This window comes from Carya illinoinensis, chromosome 7 (genome assembly GCF_018687715.1).
Source record: "Carya illinoinensis cultivar Pawnee chromosome 7, C.illinoinensisPawnee_v1, whole genome shotgun sequence".
Lineage (NCBI taxonomy): Eukaryota > Viridiplantae > Streptophyta > Magnoliopsida > Fagales > Juglandaceae > Carya > Carya illinoinensis.
The window spans coordinates 32,176,097-32,196,562 of record NC_056758.1 but is presented as its reverse complement, the minus strand read 5'-3'; the positions used below and the strand labels follow the sequence as shown (position 1 = coordinate 32,196,562).

At 37.8% G+C, this 20,466-nt stretch overlaps 1 protein-coding gene across 5 annotated transcripts; it reads right to left on the bottom strand.

Annotated features, from left to right (window-relative positions):
* Positions 1–10,567: 10,567 nt before the first annotated feature.
* LOC122316935 (ABC transporter B family member 4-like) lies at positions 10,568–19,407 on the bottom strand. 5 transcript variants are annotated; one of them, XM_043133800.1, is made up of 13 exons: positions 19,034–19,406; positions 18,296–18,710; positions 18,028–18,082; positions 16,680–16,855; positions 15,500–15,721; positions 15,099–15,337; positions 14,460–14,985; positions 14,088–14,361; positions 12,677–13,557; positions 12,048–12,314; positions 11,693–11,956; positions 11,263–11,442; positions 10,568–11,123 (listed from the first exon to the last, which is right to left on the bottom strand). In XM_043133800.1, the coding sequence occupies exons 2-13, from the start codon at positions 18,629–18,631 to the stop codon at positions 10,764–10,766; spliced, it is 3,780 nt and encodes a 1,259-aa protein (XP_042989734.1). In that variant the 5' UTR covers positions 18,632–18,710; positions 19,034–19,406; the 3' UTR covers positions 10,568–10,763. The 5 variants fall into 5 exon arrangements, with proteins under 5 accessions (XP_042989734.1, XP_042989732.1, XP_042989733.1 ...); XM_043133798.1 differs by having other exon boundaries at positions 11,263–11,556; positions 19,034–19,405; XM_043133799.1 differs by lacking the exon at positions 19,034–19,406 and adding an exon at positions 18,853–19,008 and having other exon boundaries at positions 11,263–11,556.
* Between the last annotated feature and the right edge of the window lie 1,059 nt (positions 19,408–20,466).

Genomic DNA, 20,466 nt, shown 5'->3' with positions numbered 1-20,466 from the left:
GAGATTATTGTATCTGCTTAAATCTCTGGGACAAAAATAAACCAAACTTTTTGTCTTAGATTAAAGGAAATGTTAATATTTCTTGTTCAAATGAGAGGGTTGAATCAATGCAAAAATCTGATCAGTCTTGACTCTAAATTCATCCACCTGTTGCTCATGTTGCATGTTACAACAATTTATTTATGAAAAAAGTCGCAAAAAACTATAAATGAAAATTAGAAAAATTAAAAATGAAAAAGAACAATAGTGTTGTAACTTATTGAAAAGAGAGAGAGCCTCCAAGACAAAAAGAGAGAGAATGAGAAAGAGGTTCTTGTTATTTCATATTATGAACATAGAAATATACCCATATATATAGAGGTACAAAGATTTTAATTAACGACTAAGACCTGATCAATTATGACGGATAAATATGGTCATACAATACAAGTTGGTTTATAACACTCTCCTTTTGGATGATCATATTTAAAGAATATGTCTCGTTAAAACATTGCCAAAGAAAAATCCTGTGGGAAAAACCAATGGCGAATGAAAAAGAGTACATTATTCATGTGTACCGCCAAGTGCTTTAGAATTGTCTCATTAAAACCTTGCAAAGGAAAACTCAGTAGGATAAAACCTTAGCGAAGGAAAAAGAGTACAATGAGTACAGGTTTTCAAGACATTACTCCCCCTGAAAAGTGCATGATAATAAGTTTTCAAGTCTCCGCATTCTAATGTTCTGTATAATCTTCTTAAATGTTGCAGTTAGTAATGCTTTAGTGAATAAATTTGCCAAATTATCACTTGACTGTATCTGTTTGACATCAATTTCACATTTCTTCTCATGAACTGCAATAATTTTCTTGTGTGGATCTGAAAGAGAACCTGCATCCGTATATCCAACTAATTGTAGATTTGATCCATGTTGATAAAATAATCACATATTCAGGGCTTCAATTGCATTGAGATAAGGTATTTCAGGGCCAAGAATTTTTTCATCGTCTTCACGATGATGAAATGGATCTTTCTGCTCATCAAATAATTGAGCAACCATTGGAGTATTCAGGAAATAAGCTTTATCCATATAAAAATATTTCAAGACTTTACAATGAAATGCCTTTACGTTGATGCATTTCAATATTATGTACCAACTCTTTAAATGATGGAGTTGATAATGTTTTGGTAAATAAATTCACCATATTGATTGAAAATCATTTTAACATTAAATTCAATACTCTTCTGGAGTTGTGCTCTTTTGGAGTTGTTGTAAATGATATAGTTAGTGGAGAATTCATCAAAATTAAGCTGCTAACCTCCTTTTTCAACAAAAACGGTGGCTATCTTTTTAGACCAGACAAGCACTGCAAGATTTTATAGCTCTTCTATAGCTGTCAGGCGCCGTAGAGTTATAATGTTATATCTCTTGTTTTTTATAGAGAGATGCTTTATGAGAGATGCTGTGAAGTAATAGAAATGTTTTGTCATAATTTTCTCTATAAAAGAAATATTCAGCTCATCTTCATTCGTATCTCATTTTTTTTTACTTTTCTATAATTAGTCTGCATTCTTACTCTGCAATGGCTCAGCAATCTTCTTATAACCAATATATGCGGTATTCTGCACCTTATTCATCAGTTGTTTGTGCTTCTACCGTCTGTGCTATAATGCAATACAATAATGATCTGACTAATAAGTCAGATAATGAAGCTATCTACGAGCTTGTGAGTCTCGGTACCCGATACTCATCAACCACTGTAGCATTTTCTCAGCGACTACAATCCAAAACTTGTGGGGTTGACAAACTTAATGAGAATATTCTATCCTTCAGCGACTTCTTCTGGAGTCCAACATGAAGATATGAGTAATAAAAAAAGAGAATAGGAATTTAAAATCTTTACTTAAATCTTTTTTTCGATTGCCTACTCTTTTATATAAGGATGCCATGTAAATTTCTGAAGAGCAAGATCGTTTAAAGAATGAGGCGAAGAGTTTCAAATTTCTGTAATTTTGTTTCGAGATAATAAAATAATATTTCACAAATATTCATGTTGTGTTTCTATCTTCTGGTAGATGTTCTGTGTGCTTCATTTTATTTCTCCTTCAATAATGCACACTTCTTACAAAATCGTAATATGAATCTGAAATACTAATTATATTTAAGAGATGGTGTTTCATAACTAATAATTTCATTCATCTCCCCCTTGAAGTCGCAAGGGTTTCAAATTTATATTTTAAATATATACAGTTTGCATGTGCTCTTCTGGAGCATCAATGACATTTAAATCATTTATATAAATTGTAATAAGTTAATATAGATTCTGAAAATATATGAAAATAGCTTGTTTCACGTGCGTTTGGATTGTTTTAGATCATATAAGGATTTTTGAAACTCGATAGAATACATATTTCTAGATGTATTCAGATTAGAAGTTTCAGGCATTTTATATCTTTCAGGGTTTTTCATATATATGTCATGATCCAATGATCCATATAAATATGCAGTTAATCATGCATATCCAAACTCTCGGTAACTTTCAAGGTAATAAAAACCTTAATATAATTTCATCCACTTCAAAAGCATATCAATATTATTTCTGCAAGAAACCGACTAGTGATTTATATATCACATTTTCAGATTAGAAGTTTCAAACATTTTATATCCTTCAGGAATTTTCATATATATGTCATGATCCTATGATCCATATAAATATGCAATGAATCATGTATATCCAAACTCTCTTTTCTTTATACAAATACCCACTGATATTCAACAAACATTATCTCTTAGGTGTTTGGACTACAAGTCCATATGTATCACATCTTACTAGTGATATCAATTATCTAGGAATTATTTTTTTCTATTTTGGCCAATATTTTTACGTCGGTATTGTTCGACGATTCTTGACTCACTTTTTTCATTACCTCTGGTAAATACTATCTTATATGAAAATACGTTGTCGACAATGATTTTATTTCTTTCTAGAATTTATCTAATACTCATGAAATGTATCGAAATCTCGTTATTTTCAGATACTTGTCCCTCTTCAAGGGAATACATTTCATGAAAAACCTCTTTAGGAGGCACACTCGAAGAGGATTATACTCTTCAGGAGTTTTTATGAGATAATTTTATATAGAAAGTTTGGATAGATCTTATTGCTTGTTTTGTGGGTATGACCTCTTTAAGAGCACCAATTTCTTTTATTTGTGCTTTTCTCCTTCGTGATGCTTTATCTTTTGTATCAATAGGTCTCACATACTTTTAGACATGTGTTATATTCATTAGACTGCTAAATTTCTTAATTCTTCTACGGGGACTTCAATCCTTGCTAGGATTTTAGCAGTTAAAATATGAGACATTTTTATCTTATTACATCTATAAATTAATTATCATCTGAACTTCCAGTTCACCTATAATAATCAAGATAATGTCGAATTATTTCATTTTATTTGCTTCTAGCAAATTTTTCTTTCCACTCATGGTAGAAAGACTTTATGGTAAAAGAATCTTTTAGTTCTTTTATGGACGTTTATATAAAAATTTATTTGACTTATCGTAATTGATTTTAGATGATCAAGATAATCATAAAAAATATACAAATATTTTGAATCATATCACTTTTGATACATCATAATATTTGATTCAATAGTTGTATAATATCATCTCAAAGAGAAAACTAGTAGTTTTTCCAATACGAGCTTCTGCCCCGAAATCATAAAAGTATTATAAAGATATTCATTACAACGTCCAATCTCTTAGTTTCTTTGAATAAAAATGCATCATTCTCTTCATTTCAGGGAATAAAATGATATAAATCCAATATCATTCATTTCAGGGAATGATAATGATGCAGAACTATTAGAATGTGACTAATAATTTCTTAACAAAAACTCATTATTTTGCTTAGTCACTAGAAGCCCAGATATAAATTTAGAATATACTGTGAACTTTTATACTCGATATTGCTACTTTAAGAGCACATTCGAGGCATTCATTTAAACATATATTCTTTAGTGGCTTTTCTCTACACAATTTCAATTATGTAACTTTAGGTACATTAATCATAATGAGCTTTTGGTATACGTATCACTCAGTTAAATTATCTCACAGAATTAATAGATCTTTTATTATGAGATATTCAATAAAATTATTGATTTAGAGCGATTCTTCAAGGGTGATCAATTTCTATTTCAAGATGAATCTTAATATGAGATACTCAATAAAATTATTGGTTTAGAGCGATCATTTAGGGATGCTCAATTTCTATTCCAAGATGAAACTTAATATGAGATATCCAATAAAATTATTGGTTTAGGGCGATTCTTTAGGGATGCTCCATTTCTATTCCAAGATGAATCTTATCATCAATAATTCATAATAAGTATAAAAAATAAATAGAACTTGTATATAAACTATGTGAATAAAAATTTACCATAAATATAATTGAAGTGTAAATTATGAAAATTTTAATTCACCATAGATATAACTGATATGTAAACTATGTGAATAAATATAGAATTTTATCAAGTAATAATAAGGAATATAATTTTTAATATTCACATTGGAAATTGCAAATAATATATTGAAAAACTTACTTAAAGTAAAAGACTACTAGCTTTAGAATCATCAGAACCTTCGTGCAACTTGGACAAACAAGTTTTTTTTTTTTTGTGGTTGGCATGCCATGTTTGACTAAGGGCATTCGCAATGGTCTCGTCATTGCCAAGTCTAAATTTTGGCTAGAATTGCAAATTTTAGCTAGAACTAAAACTTTTAAATAAGTCTGATCACATTGAACTAGCCATTTTGAAGTAAAAATAATAATATAATATTTATATATTTAAATAACAGTTTTAAATACACAAACACAAAACACTAGATCGAGCGGCAGACTTGCATGAATTACTATAAAACAAAAATGAAAACAGAGACTTGCATGAGAGGCATGCGACAGAGCTGGGCGGCCCACAAGTGGCGACAGAGTTGGGAGGCCCACTAGTGGCTGGACGGAGGTCAGCTACGCCAGAAGAAAATGCCGTTGATCTGCATGGCCCCGTGACTGAGAGAGAGATAGAGTGATCATCAGAGAGAGAGTGGAGATGAATTTGGAAAACAGTGAGCACGGCGTTGAGGGGAAGAACCTCACTGTGAGACGTGGCCGTTAGTGCTGCTGACGTGCAGTACTCGGCGGCATCTTCTGAGGCGATTTGGAGGTGCAGCGGCGTAAGCGAGGCTCCGGTTGGCAGCCCTGTTTTTATTTCTTAAAAACAGAGGTCATTGGTCAATGACAGTGAGGTTTTCCAAAACTGAAAACGAAAGCACTGATGTGCGACAGAGCTGGGCGGCTGGACGAAGGTCAGCTGCGCCAGAAGAAAATGAAAATGAAGAGACGGGAGACAGGAGAACGAAAATGAAAATGAAAGCACTCTGTTTTGAGGTTGACCAATTACTGAAAACGAAAACACTTCGGGACAGTTTGGACGACATAAACGATGGAGAGATGGGAGAAGCTTGGGTCGAAGAAGGGAATGCCGTTTCGGGAGGGAGAAACGATTTCTGGAAAAATAGTTTCTGGAAAAAGGAAGAAGAGAAAGAGGAAGTGCAGAGGGAACGGTTCGGGATGAAGAAAGATGTGACGCCCCTTACAAAGATTGCCTAAACCATGACATTCTCTTCAGACCTCAACATCATACAAGCGAACCACATCGCTAAAAATTCAAGCCTACTACACTAAATCTTCATGCCTAATAATAGCATCCTCGATTATACCGCATTCCTGCCACAACACAACTCTTGACCCTCCTTTAAGAAAACAAATAAAAGCATCATAAAACCAAAAACCAAAACCAACACTACACAGCAAGAAACAAAAGAAACCAGCATGCAAAAATATAACTAAATAAATAAAAACAAGCAAACAAGTTCAAACAAATAAAACAAATAAAACAAATCAAATAATAACTTTACTTAACATAATTTAAAACACAACTTAAAAAAAAAAACATTTTGGTACTACTTACGGAACATGTGGTTTTACCCAGAGCCAAACTGCTCTGATACCACTTGTGACGCCCCCAAATTCCCACGCACGGACACGGGGAAATCGAGACGTCCGGATGATGACAATCCGGGTCACCACCCTAACGACGAGTGCCAAGTGTGTGTAAGAGCAACAAATGTACAAAAGGAAATGCAGCGAATAACGAAAGTCATATAACTAAGTACCAGAATTTTTCTTAATATAATACAAGCTATTTAAAACATACATAAATAAAATATTACATAACACAAATATAGTTTTAAAAAAAAGCTACAAAGCACAACTTCAACTCAAAACTCTGGCGGAGCCGCATCCTCGGGCTCAGCCTCCTCCTCCTCCTCGAACCCTGCACCAAAATCTACGGAACCAAAAAATGGTGCCGCAGATAAGTAAAATTCAAACACCACCAAATAAAAACATATAAAACTTAAACAATATGCATGAAGTATGCCCAATGCACATGTCTCATAAACCACATCTCAAAACCTATAAAAACATATTTTTTTCCACGCACGCCAAAAATCCCATTTGGCCCAAAAACATATCCTTTCCAAATATCACGCCAAAAGTCACATTTGGCCCATATCCATCTCAACCCATTATCCAATTAATCCGTATGCACCATGACCTCCCCTAGGGGTCATCCGCACACCCTGGCTCCAGTGCCACATCGCAGGTTACGACCACGCATGTGACACTTAACGACCGATGCCCAGTTCCGCGCCCCGCGCGTTCGTAGCCAAGCATCCTCTAGCCCTCGCCAGCGAAGGGCCACGGAGTCAGTGCGTAGAGCGATGCCCGGTTCCGCTCCCGGCGCGTTCGTAGCCAAGCATCCCCTAGCCCCCGCTCCCGTCGTCGCCCAACGACAACTCAGGGGACGTCACTCAGTTTATTCCGCTCTCGAGTGACCAGAGGAGCTCCACCGAGATAATACCTCATCCCGGCTTGGGGTCGTGATACACACGCACCCGAAAATTCACTTATGCCAATAAAACAGGCTTTTCTCAATTAAATAAAAAATGCATGTGCATGCACCATGTAAATGCGATATCAATGCACAAAAATAAACAACCATCCATAAATCAATAAAACAAGCAACTCCGTTCTCCATCCATCCGACCCCCGAACTCCTCGGACTCAGTCCGGAATCAGCCAACCAACAGATAAATATTTATTGCATGAGCAAAATATATTTAAATCTAAAAGTAGAGTTTGAAAAATAGTTACAGCGCTATATGGTATTTTTAGAAAACACTCAGCATTGCAAACAGCGGAAGGAAAACAACGTAACAGTGCAAATTCACTGTGGCCGTGGGTTGTAAAATACCCACTTTTGAACGGGGACAAATCAAGGCTCGGGATTGATAGGGAATGGCCATGAGATATTTATGAAGCTAAGGGAAAAGAGTTTTGGCCGTGGGTGGTGGTGGTGGAAATGGCGGTCGAAGGCCAAAAAGGGGCTGAACGGAGTTGAACTCGTGGGAGCTGCTCCGGCAACGGATCGAGGCTGGAAATGGGTGGTTTAGGTGGGCAAGAGGTAGGGGAAGAAGCTGTGAAAAGATGGTGGCCGGAGGTGGTGCGACGGCGCCGGAAACGGTGAAAAACCGTATGGCTTAGAGGAGCTCGTGGCGGCTAACGGTGGCTCAGATGGAGGTGAAACTTGGTGGGAATGTTCACCGGTGAGAGGGGAAGAAAAATGGGTGGGTGGTGTAGGCCACGCTGCCGGTGAGCGGCGGTTCTGGGCTGCGAAAGCAACCGGCAACAGGGGCAAAAATAGAGCAGGTGCAGCGACTTCTGGTGGCTCTCGAAGGCTAACGGCTGGTCCGATGGCTCTAAAAATTGGTAGGGATCATCTCTAGTAGAAGGGGAAGAGAATGGTGGTGGCAGTGCACTAAACGGTGGCCGGACGGCGGAGAACTGGGCTGACGAATAGGCGGCGACGGAAGGAGAAAAAGGGGCTGCTATGTGTACGCGGGAGAGGAGGAAGAAGAAAGAAGAAGAAAAGGAAGAAAAAGAAGGAAAAAGAAAGAAAGAAAAAGAAAAAAAAGAAAAAGAAAGAAAAGAAAATAAAAGAAAAGATAAGGGAAAAGAAATGAGGTCTAGTCCTCACTCCGGAAATCAAAACAGATCCGTCGAAAACGATATTAAAAACCGTAAAACGATTAAAATAAATTAAACACAACATCAAATAAATTAAAACCAATTAAAATACATTAATTTAAAATAAATAAACTAATATATTAATTAAATTAAAAATAACTATTCAGTGAAAATACACGTAAAAGCGAGTCATCACAAAAGAAAATAAAACGAGTGAACTTAACCAAAAGAAAAATAATATAAAATATTAGATAGCACCGTAACAATACCTCGTCAAGTTTGGCGAGGACTTAACATTTACTGTATATAGATCTCAAACTTTCAGAATTATACCGAGGCCAATGCAGTTGTTTTATTTCAATTTTACGTTTAACTTAGACTTGCATTGGTAACCATTAAATGGTCAGGCCATTATCAATGCTCTAATTAGGGGTGGGCAGCGGGGCCCCGTTACCCGCTGCCCCGCCCCGTTCGCCCCGCCCCCGCATAGGGCGGGGAGGGGCATCCGCACCGTCAGGGCCGGGGCGAGGCCCCCCGGCCCGTATGGTTTTTCCCCAGCGGAGGCGGGGGACGGGGACGGAGCCCCCCCCCCCCCCCCCGGTCCATTTTTCCCCCGCCCTGCCCCTCTCTCCTACCTTCCCTGAGTTCCCTCTGCTTCGATCCCCATGACTCACCCTGACGCTGATGCCACGGACTCGTCCAGCGATGAGGAGGATGATTTCTTGGGCCGGCAACGTGTGAAGCGGTACGTCGAGGAGATCAACATCGAGTCCGGCAACGTGTGAAGCGGTACCTGGGATTCCACCAAGACCGACTTTAAACTCCTGGGCTTCCATTCCAAGTTCCAACCATTTCGGTGGGCATCAACCAGAGGGAAACAGCCGCAGCGGCAGCAGTCAAGGAGATCAACATCGAGTCCGGCCAACCGGAGGCCACTGAAGGTGGCTCCGTCGAATTGCAAGAAGTTCCGAGAAGTGTACGGGGGGCCGGACGGATTGGCCCCCCACCCCGTACCCCGTCATGCGGGACGGGGTACCCCGCCTCCGCACACCGGGGGCGGGGGACGGAGGAGATTTTCTCCATCCGCCCCATGCGGGGGCGGGGGGCGGGGGGCTACCCCGCACTGTACCCCTAGCTCTAATAGTTTCCATCAAATTTTCTCGGGTGGTTGGCATGCTTTGACTTATAGTTTCCATTAATTTTTCTGACGGCAGTCACTAAAGTCCTTGCCAGTCAGATCTTGTCCCCTCGTCACGTTTTGACCATACGGACCTCCCCATCTTTAATGGTCTTAGCTCTCTCAAGGACAAACGGCATGTACATGTTCAAGAACTGTTCCTTGTGTTTCCCAGAAACTCGAAATCAAACTCATTTTCCCAAACATATACTTCCTTATCGATGAAAAACCCAGCGCCTGAATGGTTGTCAAGTTTGAGCTTAAGAAGCTCTCCTTCATGAATGAAATGGTCTAGAGCCCATCTTGGCTGAAAAAAATAACTCCTCAAACTTTGCCGAGCTAACCAATCCCACCACCGATACAAGACCCATAAAGAAACCAAATAACAGAGACACTGGAACAGTCATGTTTCGGTTAATGGGTTGCTGAATGCACTGGATAGGGAGAGGGATTAACAGGGCTCCAATGACGCCGAGCAAGATCTGTATCTCCACGTTACAGTCAAGACCGAGTGGCTCGATGGCAAGCACGTTGAGTTCCGGAAGGTGATCTGAACTCTGTATTCGATTAGTGAATGAGCACTTTGTGTTGTAATCGCCATAAATCACGCGGAAGTTGTTAGAAGATCTATCGACAATTCAAGCCAATAGATCTACGTCAGGCATGTTTAACATCTAAGGATTGAAGTTCAAGCCGGTAGAGATTTGCGTTGGGCTGTCTCTCTTTTCGGATATTGGGGACCCAACAGTGCATGATGGTGCCATCTTCGAGGTCCGTCACGGTGGATCGAAGCCCCCATACGCTGTCGATGGACCCACCGAGCAGCATCGGCGGGTGATGCTCCTATAGACGCCTCACTATGGGTTCGACTGAGGAGATCCTACTCGAATGCTCTAGAGCTCCTGGTAGCAAACCAGAAGAACCGAAAGCTTTGGCAGCGTGGATTTCAAAGGCGGCGTAAGAGAGAGAAAAGAGGGGGAGAGAGAGAGATAGATAGATAGAGAGTAATCGTGTTCTAAATTATTGAAAAGAGAGAGAGAGACTCCAAGACAAAAAGAGAGAGAATGAGAGAGAGGTTCGCTATTTCATATCATGAACTTAGAAATATATCCATATTGAAAAGTATAGTTGCAAGTATAATTGTGTATTAATCTGTACATCAATATGATGTAATTGGTCAAAAAGTAGATTTTATTAAAAAAATTATTAATTTAAAATTTAGGTATGAATAAATCAGTGTTGGTATACAGATTAGTGCGCGATTGTGTTTGTATATAGCAAAACTCTATCCATATATATAAAGGTACAAAGCTCTTAATTAATAATTAAGACTTGGTTAATTATGACAGCTAAATATAATCTTACAATACAAGTTGATTTATAACAAATAGGAATTTACGTTTATAATTCCTATCTATTTTGCATAAGCTGTCAAAACAAAAATAGTTAAAAAAAAAAAAAACCTACGAGGCAATACTACTAGTTGTGTGGAGTGTAACCAAGGAGGCGTAAAAACCATCCTCCATTTTAATCAAAGTCTCATGCTCTCCTTCCTCCACAATAACTCCATCTTTAACAACTGCGATTACATTTGCATTCTTGATTGTAGATAATCGATGAGCCACCACGACTGTAGTCCGGTTAACCATGACTCTGTCCAATGAATCTTGAACTACTCTTTCGGATTCAGCATCCAGTGCACTTGTAGCCTCATCTAATAGCAATATTTTTGGACTTTTGATCATAGCACGAGCAATGGCTACGCGTTGTTTTTGCCCTCCAGACAATTGGACTCCACGTTCTCCTACTATGGTGTCGTAACCCTACATATTTTGCATTGCAATAAGGAAAACAAAGCTAATTAAGCAAGAATATTTTTACACATGAATTTAGCTGTGTTTTGTTGTGATATAATGATGAGAGGAATTTTAAAAAAATGCATTGTTATTTGTTGATTTTGACCTCTGGTAAGGCACTGATGAAGCTGTGAGCATTTGCCAACTCTGCTACTGCTTTAATTTCTGACTCAATTGCATTTCCTTCCTTTCCGTATGCAATGTTGGCACGGATGGTGTCATTGAACAAAACTGGTTCTTGACTCACAAGACCCATCTGTTGCCTCAACCATTTCACTTGAAACTTCTGAATTTCAATTCCATCAAGAGTAACATAACCAGAATCAGGATCATAAAATCTTTGTAACAAGGAGATGAACGTAGATTTCCCACTCCCACTTTCTCCAACCAAGGCAACTGTCTAAGAAGGAATATATATATATATATATATTCCAGTATAATTTTGATAATTAGTTATAACTGGAGTAGTAGGCAAGCATAACTTCTGTGATTTTCTTATGGTAGTTTCTGGAAATAACAAAATAGATTTTATGTACCTTGCTAGAATGAATAGCCAAGTTGAGGTCTCGAAAAATCTGGACATCTGATCTGCATGGATATTTAAAGCTTAAATTGCAAAATTCAATGTCTCCCTTCAGATAATCCAAAGTCATGCCAGACTCATCTAACGGATCTATCTTTGACTGTTGGTCTAGTATTGCAAATATGGAAGTAGCAGCATCCTTGGCCTTGCTGGTGTCTGGACCCATGGAGCTTGTTTGAGAAACTCCCGTAGCTGCAAAGGTCAAAGCAAAGAAAACCTGCAAACCAAGCATCCATTTTGAGATTTCTCCTCCTATTATATATAAGAAGCTTTGAAAAGCAATTCTTAAATATAGAAGGAAAACTTACGAGGAAAACATCTGAGAAAGTTGCTTTCTCAGCCTCAATGAATCGAGCTCCTGCATAGAAACTGGTAGCGTAGACAAGAAACAGCATGACAAAAGATGTCCCAAATCCTATTCCAGTGATCAAGCCTTGTCTTATTCCTGCCTTTCTTGGGCCTTCACATTTCCTGCTGTATAGATGCATCACCTTGTCTTCGGCACAGAAAGAAGCGACTGTTCTTATGCTCCCAACTGCATCGTTGGCAACTTGACTTGCTTCCTCATATATCATCTGCAACCATATAAATTTACAGTTTCAGGGATCAACTTTCAATAACGAAAGAAAAATGATGAAAAATTAATTAGCTATGTTTAAAATGACTGCTTGGATTTTAAAGCAAACATTCTCAATTGAACAGGTTGTTCTTCACTGGATTTTTCTACAATTTTTCTCCAAATTCATAATGTATAGGAAGATGTAGGCTGTAGCCACTAAAAAAAAGTATATCTGTAATGAAACTGCATAACATGTTTCAATCTGACAGTTTAGATATGAGGTGTAAATTTTGAAAAAAAAAAGTTGGTAACTTAGGGTGCAAACTGTATTTTCCAAAAAAAGTTAGGATACTAGATACTAGCTTTAGAGCAGAGTACCTTTGAATCTGCACTGAATCCTTTCATGGACCGGACTTGAAGATATTCATTGATTCCGATCAGGGGGATCAAGGAAAGGACAATAAATGCCAACTTCCAACTTGTAATAAATGCAATGATCAAGCCCGCAACTACTGAAGCAATAACCTGAAGTATCTGACCAAGTGCATCTCCAACAAGCGAACGAGTTGCTGCAGCATCTGCTGAGAGCTTAACTCCCAGGAAACCACTTGAGTGCTCCTGCTCATCAAACCAACCAACCTCCATGCGAACCAATTTGTCAAAACACATCAATCGAATACGTTCTATCAACTTACATCCGGCCACAGAAAGGAAGTATGCTCGTGCTGGAATTGCCAAAAATGATACCACACCAAGGATCACAAACATTTTCGACCAAAACGCTGTATCCTTTATCAGATCTGCAGGTTTTTCATAGAATGAGTGTATTACCCTGGTAAGGAGGATGCCAAGAATAGGAAGTAACATGCCACTGATGATAGCAGCTATAACCCCAAGAAGAATAATTGGAATCTCTGGCTTGTTGAGGTGTGCAAGGCGCCAGATTGAAACCAATGGAAATTTTTCTTCTGATTCTGCTGGCACTTTCTCACGGCTCGGGCCTTTTGAGGTGGAAGTATATTCTGCAATTGAGAATGAATGGTGGCTACTATCATTGGTAGATGATTCCCAACTTAGGGATTTTTGGGATGAAATTCTTTTACACTGTCCAGGACTAATTGGCCGTCCAAACGATTCAACAGGAATTTCGTATATGCTTTTACCATCTACATCTTCTCCCGATTCCTTGTTAACTTCTTGCAAGCGTATAAGCTGAGAGTAAGCTCCATCAAGATTCTTGATTAGCTCTAAGTGTGAGCCTGAGAAATTGACAAATGGCAAAATGTAATGCATAACAGTCTTAGAAGGTAATGTGTTTTCTTTCGTTTTTCTTTTGAGAAATACTTTAGCCAACAAAAGATTACATAAAATAACCCCACCACAATATGAATCATATCAAGCCACGTCGGTTTATGAGATTACTTTTATACAATCCCTTTATGACTATAATAGTCATTCTCTTCTTTTTTAAATTGTACCCTTCTTCCTATATTGAGGATATGAACCAGTAGTTCAACATCACACTATTTCTATACACAATGATGTATGCTTTTCATCAATGTGGGACTCACTTCAATGGTGTGTTGTGTGTGAAAAAAATTGGTCAGAAGATAGATTTTTTCTTGAAAAAAGAACTAGATTCAGCCATGTCTCTATAATGCCGAGCAATTTGGTTAGAAAGGTGACAAATTTAGGCACTGAGAAACTAAACACTCAGTCAGATGAACTCATGATTGCCTCTACATGGAATTAAGTAAAAGGAGTCTGGCATGGCTGTTCTATAATATACCTCTTTCAACTATCTTTCCTCTGTGAATGACTGCAATCATGTCAGCATTTCTCACTGTGCTTAAACGATGGGCAACAATGAGAGTAGTTTGGTTGACCATGATCCTATCCAGTGCCTCCTGCACAATCCTCTCAGATTCCACATCTAGTGCACTTGTAGCTTCGTCTAGAAGCAAAATTCGAGGGTCCTTCAAAATTGCTCTTGCAATGGCAATTCTTTGCTTTTGACCACCAGAGAGCTGCGTTCCGTGAGCACCAACTGTGGTTTCTAGTCCCTGGATGCAAAAATTCCAAGTTAGAGAGTATATTTCTATAGTGATGAGAAGGACAACATATTTATTAAGTTCCTACAGATCAGGCTAAAACTTTAAACCTGAGGCAGTGCATCGATCAATTTAGCAGCATTTGCAAGTTCAGCAGCAACTCTTATCTCTTCGGTTGTGGCACCATCCTTTCCATATGCAATATTATCCCTTATGCTACATGCGAACAACACAGGTTCTTGGCTAACAAGACCAATTTTCCCCCTAATCCAATTGAGTTGGAGGTCTTTGAGGTTAATTCCATCTATAAGAACTTTACCAGCTTGTGGGTCGTAGAATCTCTCTATTAGACTGATAACTGTTGACTTCCCACTTCCACTTTGTCCAACCAATGCTGCAGTTGTGCCACTCTGGATGGAAAGACAGAAACCACTGAATATTTGCAGATCTGGTCTGGTTGGATAACTGAAAAAAACATCTCTCAACTCTATATCTCCACGAACATCGTCCAAAATTTTCCCCTTTGTGTCATAAGCATCTATCTTTGGTTTCCTCTCAATAGTCTCAAACATCTTATATGCCGCAACTTTACCGGCAACAAAGGCACTCATGCAGGGAGACGCTTGGCCTAGGGACCTGAATCATCCACACGGTACCAAAAGGTAAGAAATGAATAAAAGAAAAACAAAATAAGTTGTAATTAAATAAATCTATACACAGAGCTAAAGAACATTCGAATTGCAGCTTACGCAGATCCAGTCAACAGAGACATCATCACATTCAGCACATCACCCCCAGTGTATCCTTTATACAGTACCATCTTTGCTCCAAACCATACGGCCATAGCATAGCAACAATAAATGACAAACGTAACCAGGCCAAAACCTAATCCAGATACAAAGCCTTCTTGAACACCAGATTTGTAAGTCGTTAGTAGGAACTTTTTGTAGTTATTTACAGCTTGCTTTTCCCCAGTAAACGATGCCACCTAGATGAGAACAAAAATGGTGGAAATCAACATATTTTCCGAAAAATACATTCTACACTGAAAGATAAAATATAAACTTCACCATGAGGCAATGCATGCATATATATTATATATAGTAGTTTAACTTGGGTTCATCTGAACTTTATTGACAAGACGACATACTGTCCTAATTGAGCTGATTGTCTGTTCAACAGCATTTGCTGCATTCGTATAAGCATCCTGTCCACGAGATGCCGTCTTGGATATAGCAATGTACATAAGACCACCTGAAGTCACAATAAGAGGAACCGAGGCTAACAACAAAAGGGTTAGAAGCCACCCTTTTAAAAATGCTACAACAAAGCCCCCGATGAAAGTCGATACCAACTGCAGAAATTTCCCAACCTGCACATGCAAACAGAGTACCCGTTTACATTTTATATGCACAAGATTACCAATAAAACTCAAGGCAAATCTTCTTAATATCACAAGTATTGGGCATTATTTTTATGATCAGCCTCCCCATTAATTTTACTCAATGGACAACTTTATATATTGATGAGTAGTATACAGACTATATATTTCAATGTTTTGCTAATCAAATATATTTTCAGCAAGATGCAGGTGTTGTGCTGTGACTGCTGTCCCTCATCAAAGGCAAGCCTGGATTCTTTGTATCCGGGGCCAAATTATATAAATAATTAGTAAAGAAAACAATTAAACGATAATCCTAAAGTTTACATAAAAATATATTTGTTCATCTATAACTACAAGTTTAGCCTCGTCTCATAATTTTATCTAATTCTTACTCAAAATATAATAAATAATTTAATTTTTTTAAATCTTAAAATAATTATAATATTAAAAAAACATTTCATGGCTCTGGTCCCCTACGTCATGTGCGCTTAGGGTGCCTACAGTGTACTATTTTTGTTTTTGAGCCAGCGGACAGTGTACTATTGTACCTATAGTCTGAGACACAGAGGTTGAAACGACGGAATCAGGGTGGGGCCATGCCCAAAAAAAAATTATTAAATTTTAAAATTTCAAATAAAAGAAAATTAAGATTTGACGGTATTTATTAGGTATTAAATATTTAATAAATATTAATATATTATAAAATTCACTTGAAATTTGTAACTTCGCGCGGTTAAGAACGAATCAATTTTTATTCACCGGCATTCCCTCCGTCCTCTGTAAATTTATAAATTCGTCAATAACTTACGAATATATCAAATACTAGCCCCGTCAAAAATTTGTCCGAATCCACTAGTTCAGACAACTCAAACTCAATTGAGATAAATAGAATTCATGGGGTTGGGGTCTCATCTAGGTTAAAAATAAATAAATAATTGTATGGTACCTTCTCACCCATGGCATCTTGTATGAGAACAGTGTCACCGGACATTCTGCCAACAACCTCTCCGGTGTTAGTTTCTTTGTCAAAGAAAGCCACATCTTGTCTCAAAATGGTCTTCAAATACACGCCTCTTATTCGTGCAGCTTGTCTCGCCCCTGTGACCATCCAGCAAGCCACCTCTGACAAGAACCATAGCCAATCTCTCATTTCTCCATGCATGATGGATGAAACCAAAGTTCTTTAATTTACAGAGTTAAATCACGGAGGTAAAAATGGGATGTACTTACGGAAGAATCCTTATATTAATAGCTGTAGTGGTGGTTTATCAATGGAAAATGCCATGACGCTCATCTTGATCTTATATATACTTCGCTAGGGTTGTATCCAATTTGTCGGGATTCGGCCGTTGGTCTAATTTGCCCAACCGCCTCACACAGGATTGACCATTTTATTGAAAGGACGTAGACCGACAATATACCAATCATTTGTATCGAATTGTGTTTTTTTATTTATTAATATTATATAAAAAAATATTTAAAATCAAAAATTAATTTTCTTATCAAACCCTTAACTCATTTTACGCTTACGTGAACCCTAAAAAGTCCAACTATCAAGCATGTGACCTGCCACTTCCGACAAAATACTTTCGCCCTGCAATTATTTGCCCATAGACATCCTCTTCTTGTTTTATCTCCCTCTCTCACCATCAATCTACACGTCCCTTCAGTCCAATCACTGCATTTTTAACTTTACCTTACGCAATTATTTTTTTCTTTTCTTTTTAACTTTCAATAAGCAATCCAAACACATTTTCAGTTTTTCACTGTTTTGCGTTTCCAAAAAGCATGAAATTTTCATTAATGGGCGTACTGTATCTGTTAGAGATGGAGGAGAGAGAGGATAGAGAGACAGAGGTTGAAGAGAGCGAGATAGAGGATGTTTGATGGGAGAGAACTTTAGGAGATAGAGAGATTGAGGTGAGAGAGGTCGGAAAGGGAGAGAGGTTTGACAAGAGAGAGGAGAGAGAAGTGGAAGAGAGAGATAGAACAGAGATTTGGTCTGACATTAAATATAAAGAATATTTAAAAGTGCTGTTAGAGTCATCGAACGAAAGACTTTCGAATATAATCAGTGTATTTTTTTTGTGATTTTTAATTTTTTAATATTTTTAAATGTTTTTTTTTAAATACAATATCATTAAAAAAAATTTACTTAATCACTAAAACAAATAAAGAAAAAAAATTTGGGACACTTGTGGGAGTTTTCCAAGAGTAAATCGGAGCTGATGTATATTATTTCTCTTCTATATTTATACTAAAAAAGCACGGCGGTAAAAATAGGATGTACTTACGGAGGAATCCTGCAGCACCAATCCCAGCTGCAAGGTAGAGTGTTTTAAGGCATATCTGAAACAATTAACCAGTCTAATCAGCAAATTAGAAGGGTTGACATGACATACATTCTTAATCAAAACCAACATTAATTTCAACAGAAGCTAGCATTAGATAATAATACCATGAATTAGACATCATGAGATATTTATATAGACTTTAAATCATATAGAAGTTACTGGATAAAACGTAATTAGCTTAGTTTTTGGAGGATGCATGGAGTTTTACCTCGGAAGTCACACGAACAACATCTTTGTCGACCTGCAAAGCATTAATCATTTGGCCAAATAATATTGTGCTAAGAGGTAGGCCTAGACCATTCCCAATGGCGCCTATCGTGCCAACAATCATCAAGAAAATGTCTGAAGAATCTGCAAATGAGAACAGCTTGAGAAATGGAACACTTTTGGTATTCTGATGATGATCTCCTCCTCCTCCTTTCTTCTCCAAGTGATCATCTGCATCACCAATCATGTTGGGTATTTTCTTTGCCTTTACTCTTCTTTTTAGTGCTGCAGCCTCCTGTATATTTGTTTTCCCATCCAAGCCATTCATTTTCTCCATTTTGTCTCCTCCAATACGCTAATCTAATTCTGATCTATACTCCCCAGCAGGTAAACTTATAAAGAACATACACAAGCTTCTGCATGACAGAGCTAATCAATCAGCGGTCGCGAAACAGGAATCTCAAGAAAAACAACAACAGCAACAAAAAGGAAGATCAGGAATGAAATTTCATGAGTAAAGGGTTTAATGGTGTAACATGGCGCGCGAAAATGGAGGACCTTTTTCTGGGCATGTACTGGTCAGGGAAAGTAGAGCTAGCGGGAGCACTGTTTGTGCTTTGCCGTGCAAAGTGATGCATAATGATTCATGAATATTGCAGCATGATGAGCTATATGGAGTTAACTACCGATGTAAAGCATCATGTAGCACTTTTTCTAGGATGATTAAAAAAGACGTCACCTGGTTATGATAAAAGATGAGAGGAACGAAACTTTTGTTGTTGTGTTCTTTGATAGGCTAAAAATCTCATGTGCTGCCCTCATGTATCGCCCGCCGTCTGAGTTAAAAGCTCCGCATGATAACCAAAGCAAGCAGTCGAAGTCATTTATGATGGTTCTACGGTACAATCAGTAAGCCAAAAACAACAGATAGAAAACGTTGAGGATGAGAATTATTCAGCAAAGGTCAAAATGGAATCTGAAATTACAAGGTTCTTAACCATTGAAATGAACACAACTCCTAACCCAAAAAGGCAACAAGAAGAAGAAAGATGTTGGAGTGTTGCATCTCACATTGAGAGTATAGAATTAAAGAGGAAAGAAGAGAAGTTAAAAATAGAGGAGTTAGAGTCCTTGAAATGAAATAATATGTTATATTTGTTATTTCTGTTATATTGTTATTTTACTTGTAAATGTAATATAAATAGGACTATGTCAATGTAAATGTACGGTAATTCATTCTCTAATACAATCACTTTATCAGAGCTTCAGTTTTCGATAATTCAGTTTTTTACTTTTTCTTTCTCTCGTCGAGCTTCATCACCAGAGCACTCATTTGATTATCAACATGGTATCAGATTGAAAATTTTTCACACTTCCGCAACTGCAACTACAACCCTAATCGATTTGATTCTTAATCTTCTATTTCTTTTCTTGCAAAATTCTGCTATGGAATTTCTTCCTGATTTTATAACCCTAATTTTTGAAATCTTACATTTCTCAAGAATGAATTCTTGAAAATGAGTTCTGAAAATTCTCCAATAATTCCTCTAGTAAATCGATCTCCTCTTATCAATCCCTCCGATGACTATTCGAATCCGTATTATCTACATCCTAGTGACAATCCAGGTGCTCTGTTAGTATTAGAAGTCTTTAATGGCGAGAACTATGCTGCATGGAGCTGGTCAATTGTTATCGTGTTGACAGTGAAGAACAAAGTACAGTTCATTGATGGTACAATTCTTCCTCCCTCTACTGATCAACTAGTTAAACACACGGCATGGTTAAGAGCAAACAATTTGGTACTTTCTTGGCTGATGAATTCTATTTCTAAAGAAATACGAAATAGCTTATTGTTTGTTGCATCTGCTGTCGATCTATGGAATGAACTGAAGACTAAATATCTTAGGAGTGATGGGCCTTGGGTTTTCCATCTTGAGAAATCTCTGAGTTGCATTAGTCAGGGTGGTTTGTCTATTACTAAATACTTCAGTCTTTTCAAGACTCTTTGGGATGAATATGTTAGCTATAGACCATTCCCAACCTGTAAATGTGGGAAGATGGTGTCATGTACCTGTGAGCTTTTCAATTTTTTGCAACTCAGACAACAATCAGATTATGTACTCAAGTTCTTGGTAGGACTGAATGATTCTTATGCTTCTATCCGAAGTCAAT

Bases quoted from the DNA above. Each gene is read 5' to 3' on its own strand.
- LOC122316935 (XM_043133798.1), bottom strand. From the start codon at position 18,631: ATGGAGAAAATGAATGGCTTGGATGGGAAAACAAATATACAGGAGGCT. The intron at 18,083-18,295 runs GTAAAACTCCAT...TAATTGTTTCAG, and splicing joins TTGTTCGTGTGACTTCCGAG to ATATGCCTTAAAACACTCTA. The intron at 12,315-12,676 runs GTACTCTGCTCT...ATATGGTTGCAG, and splicing joins GATTCAGTGCAGATTCAAAG to ATGATATATGAGGAAGCAAG.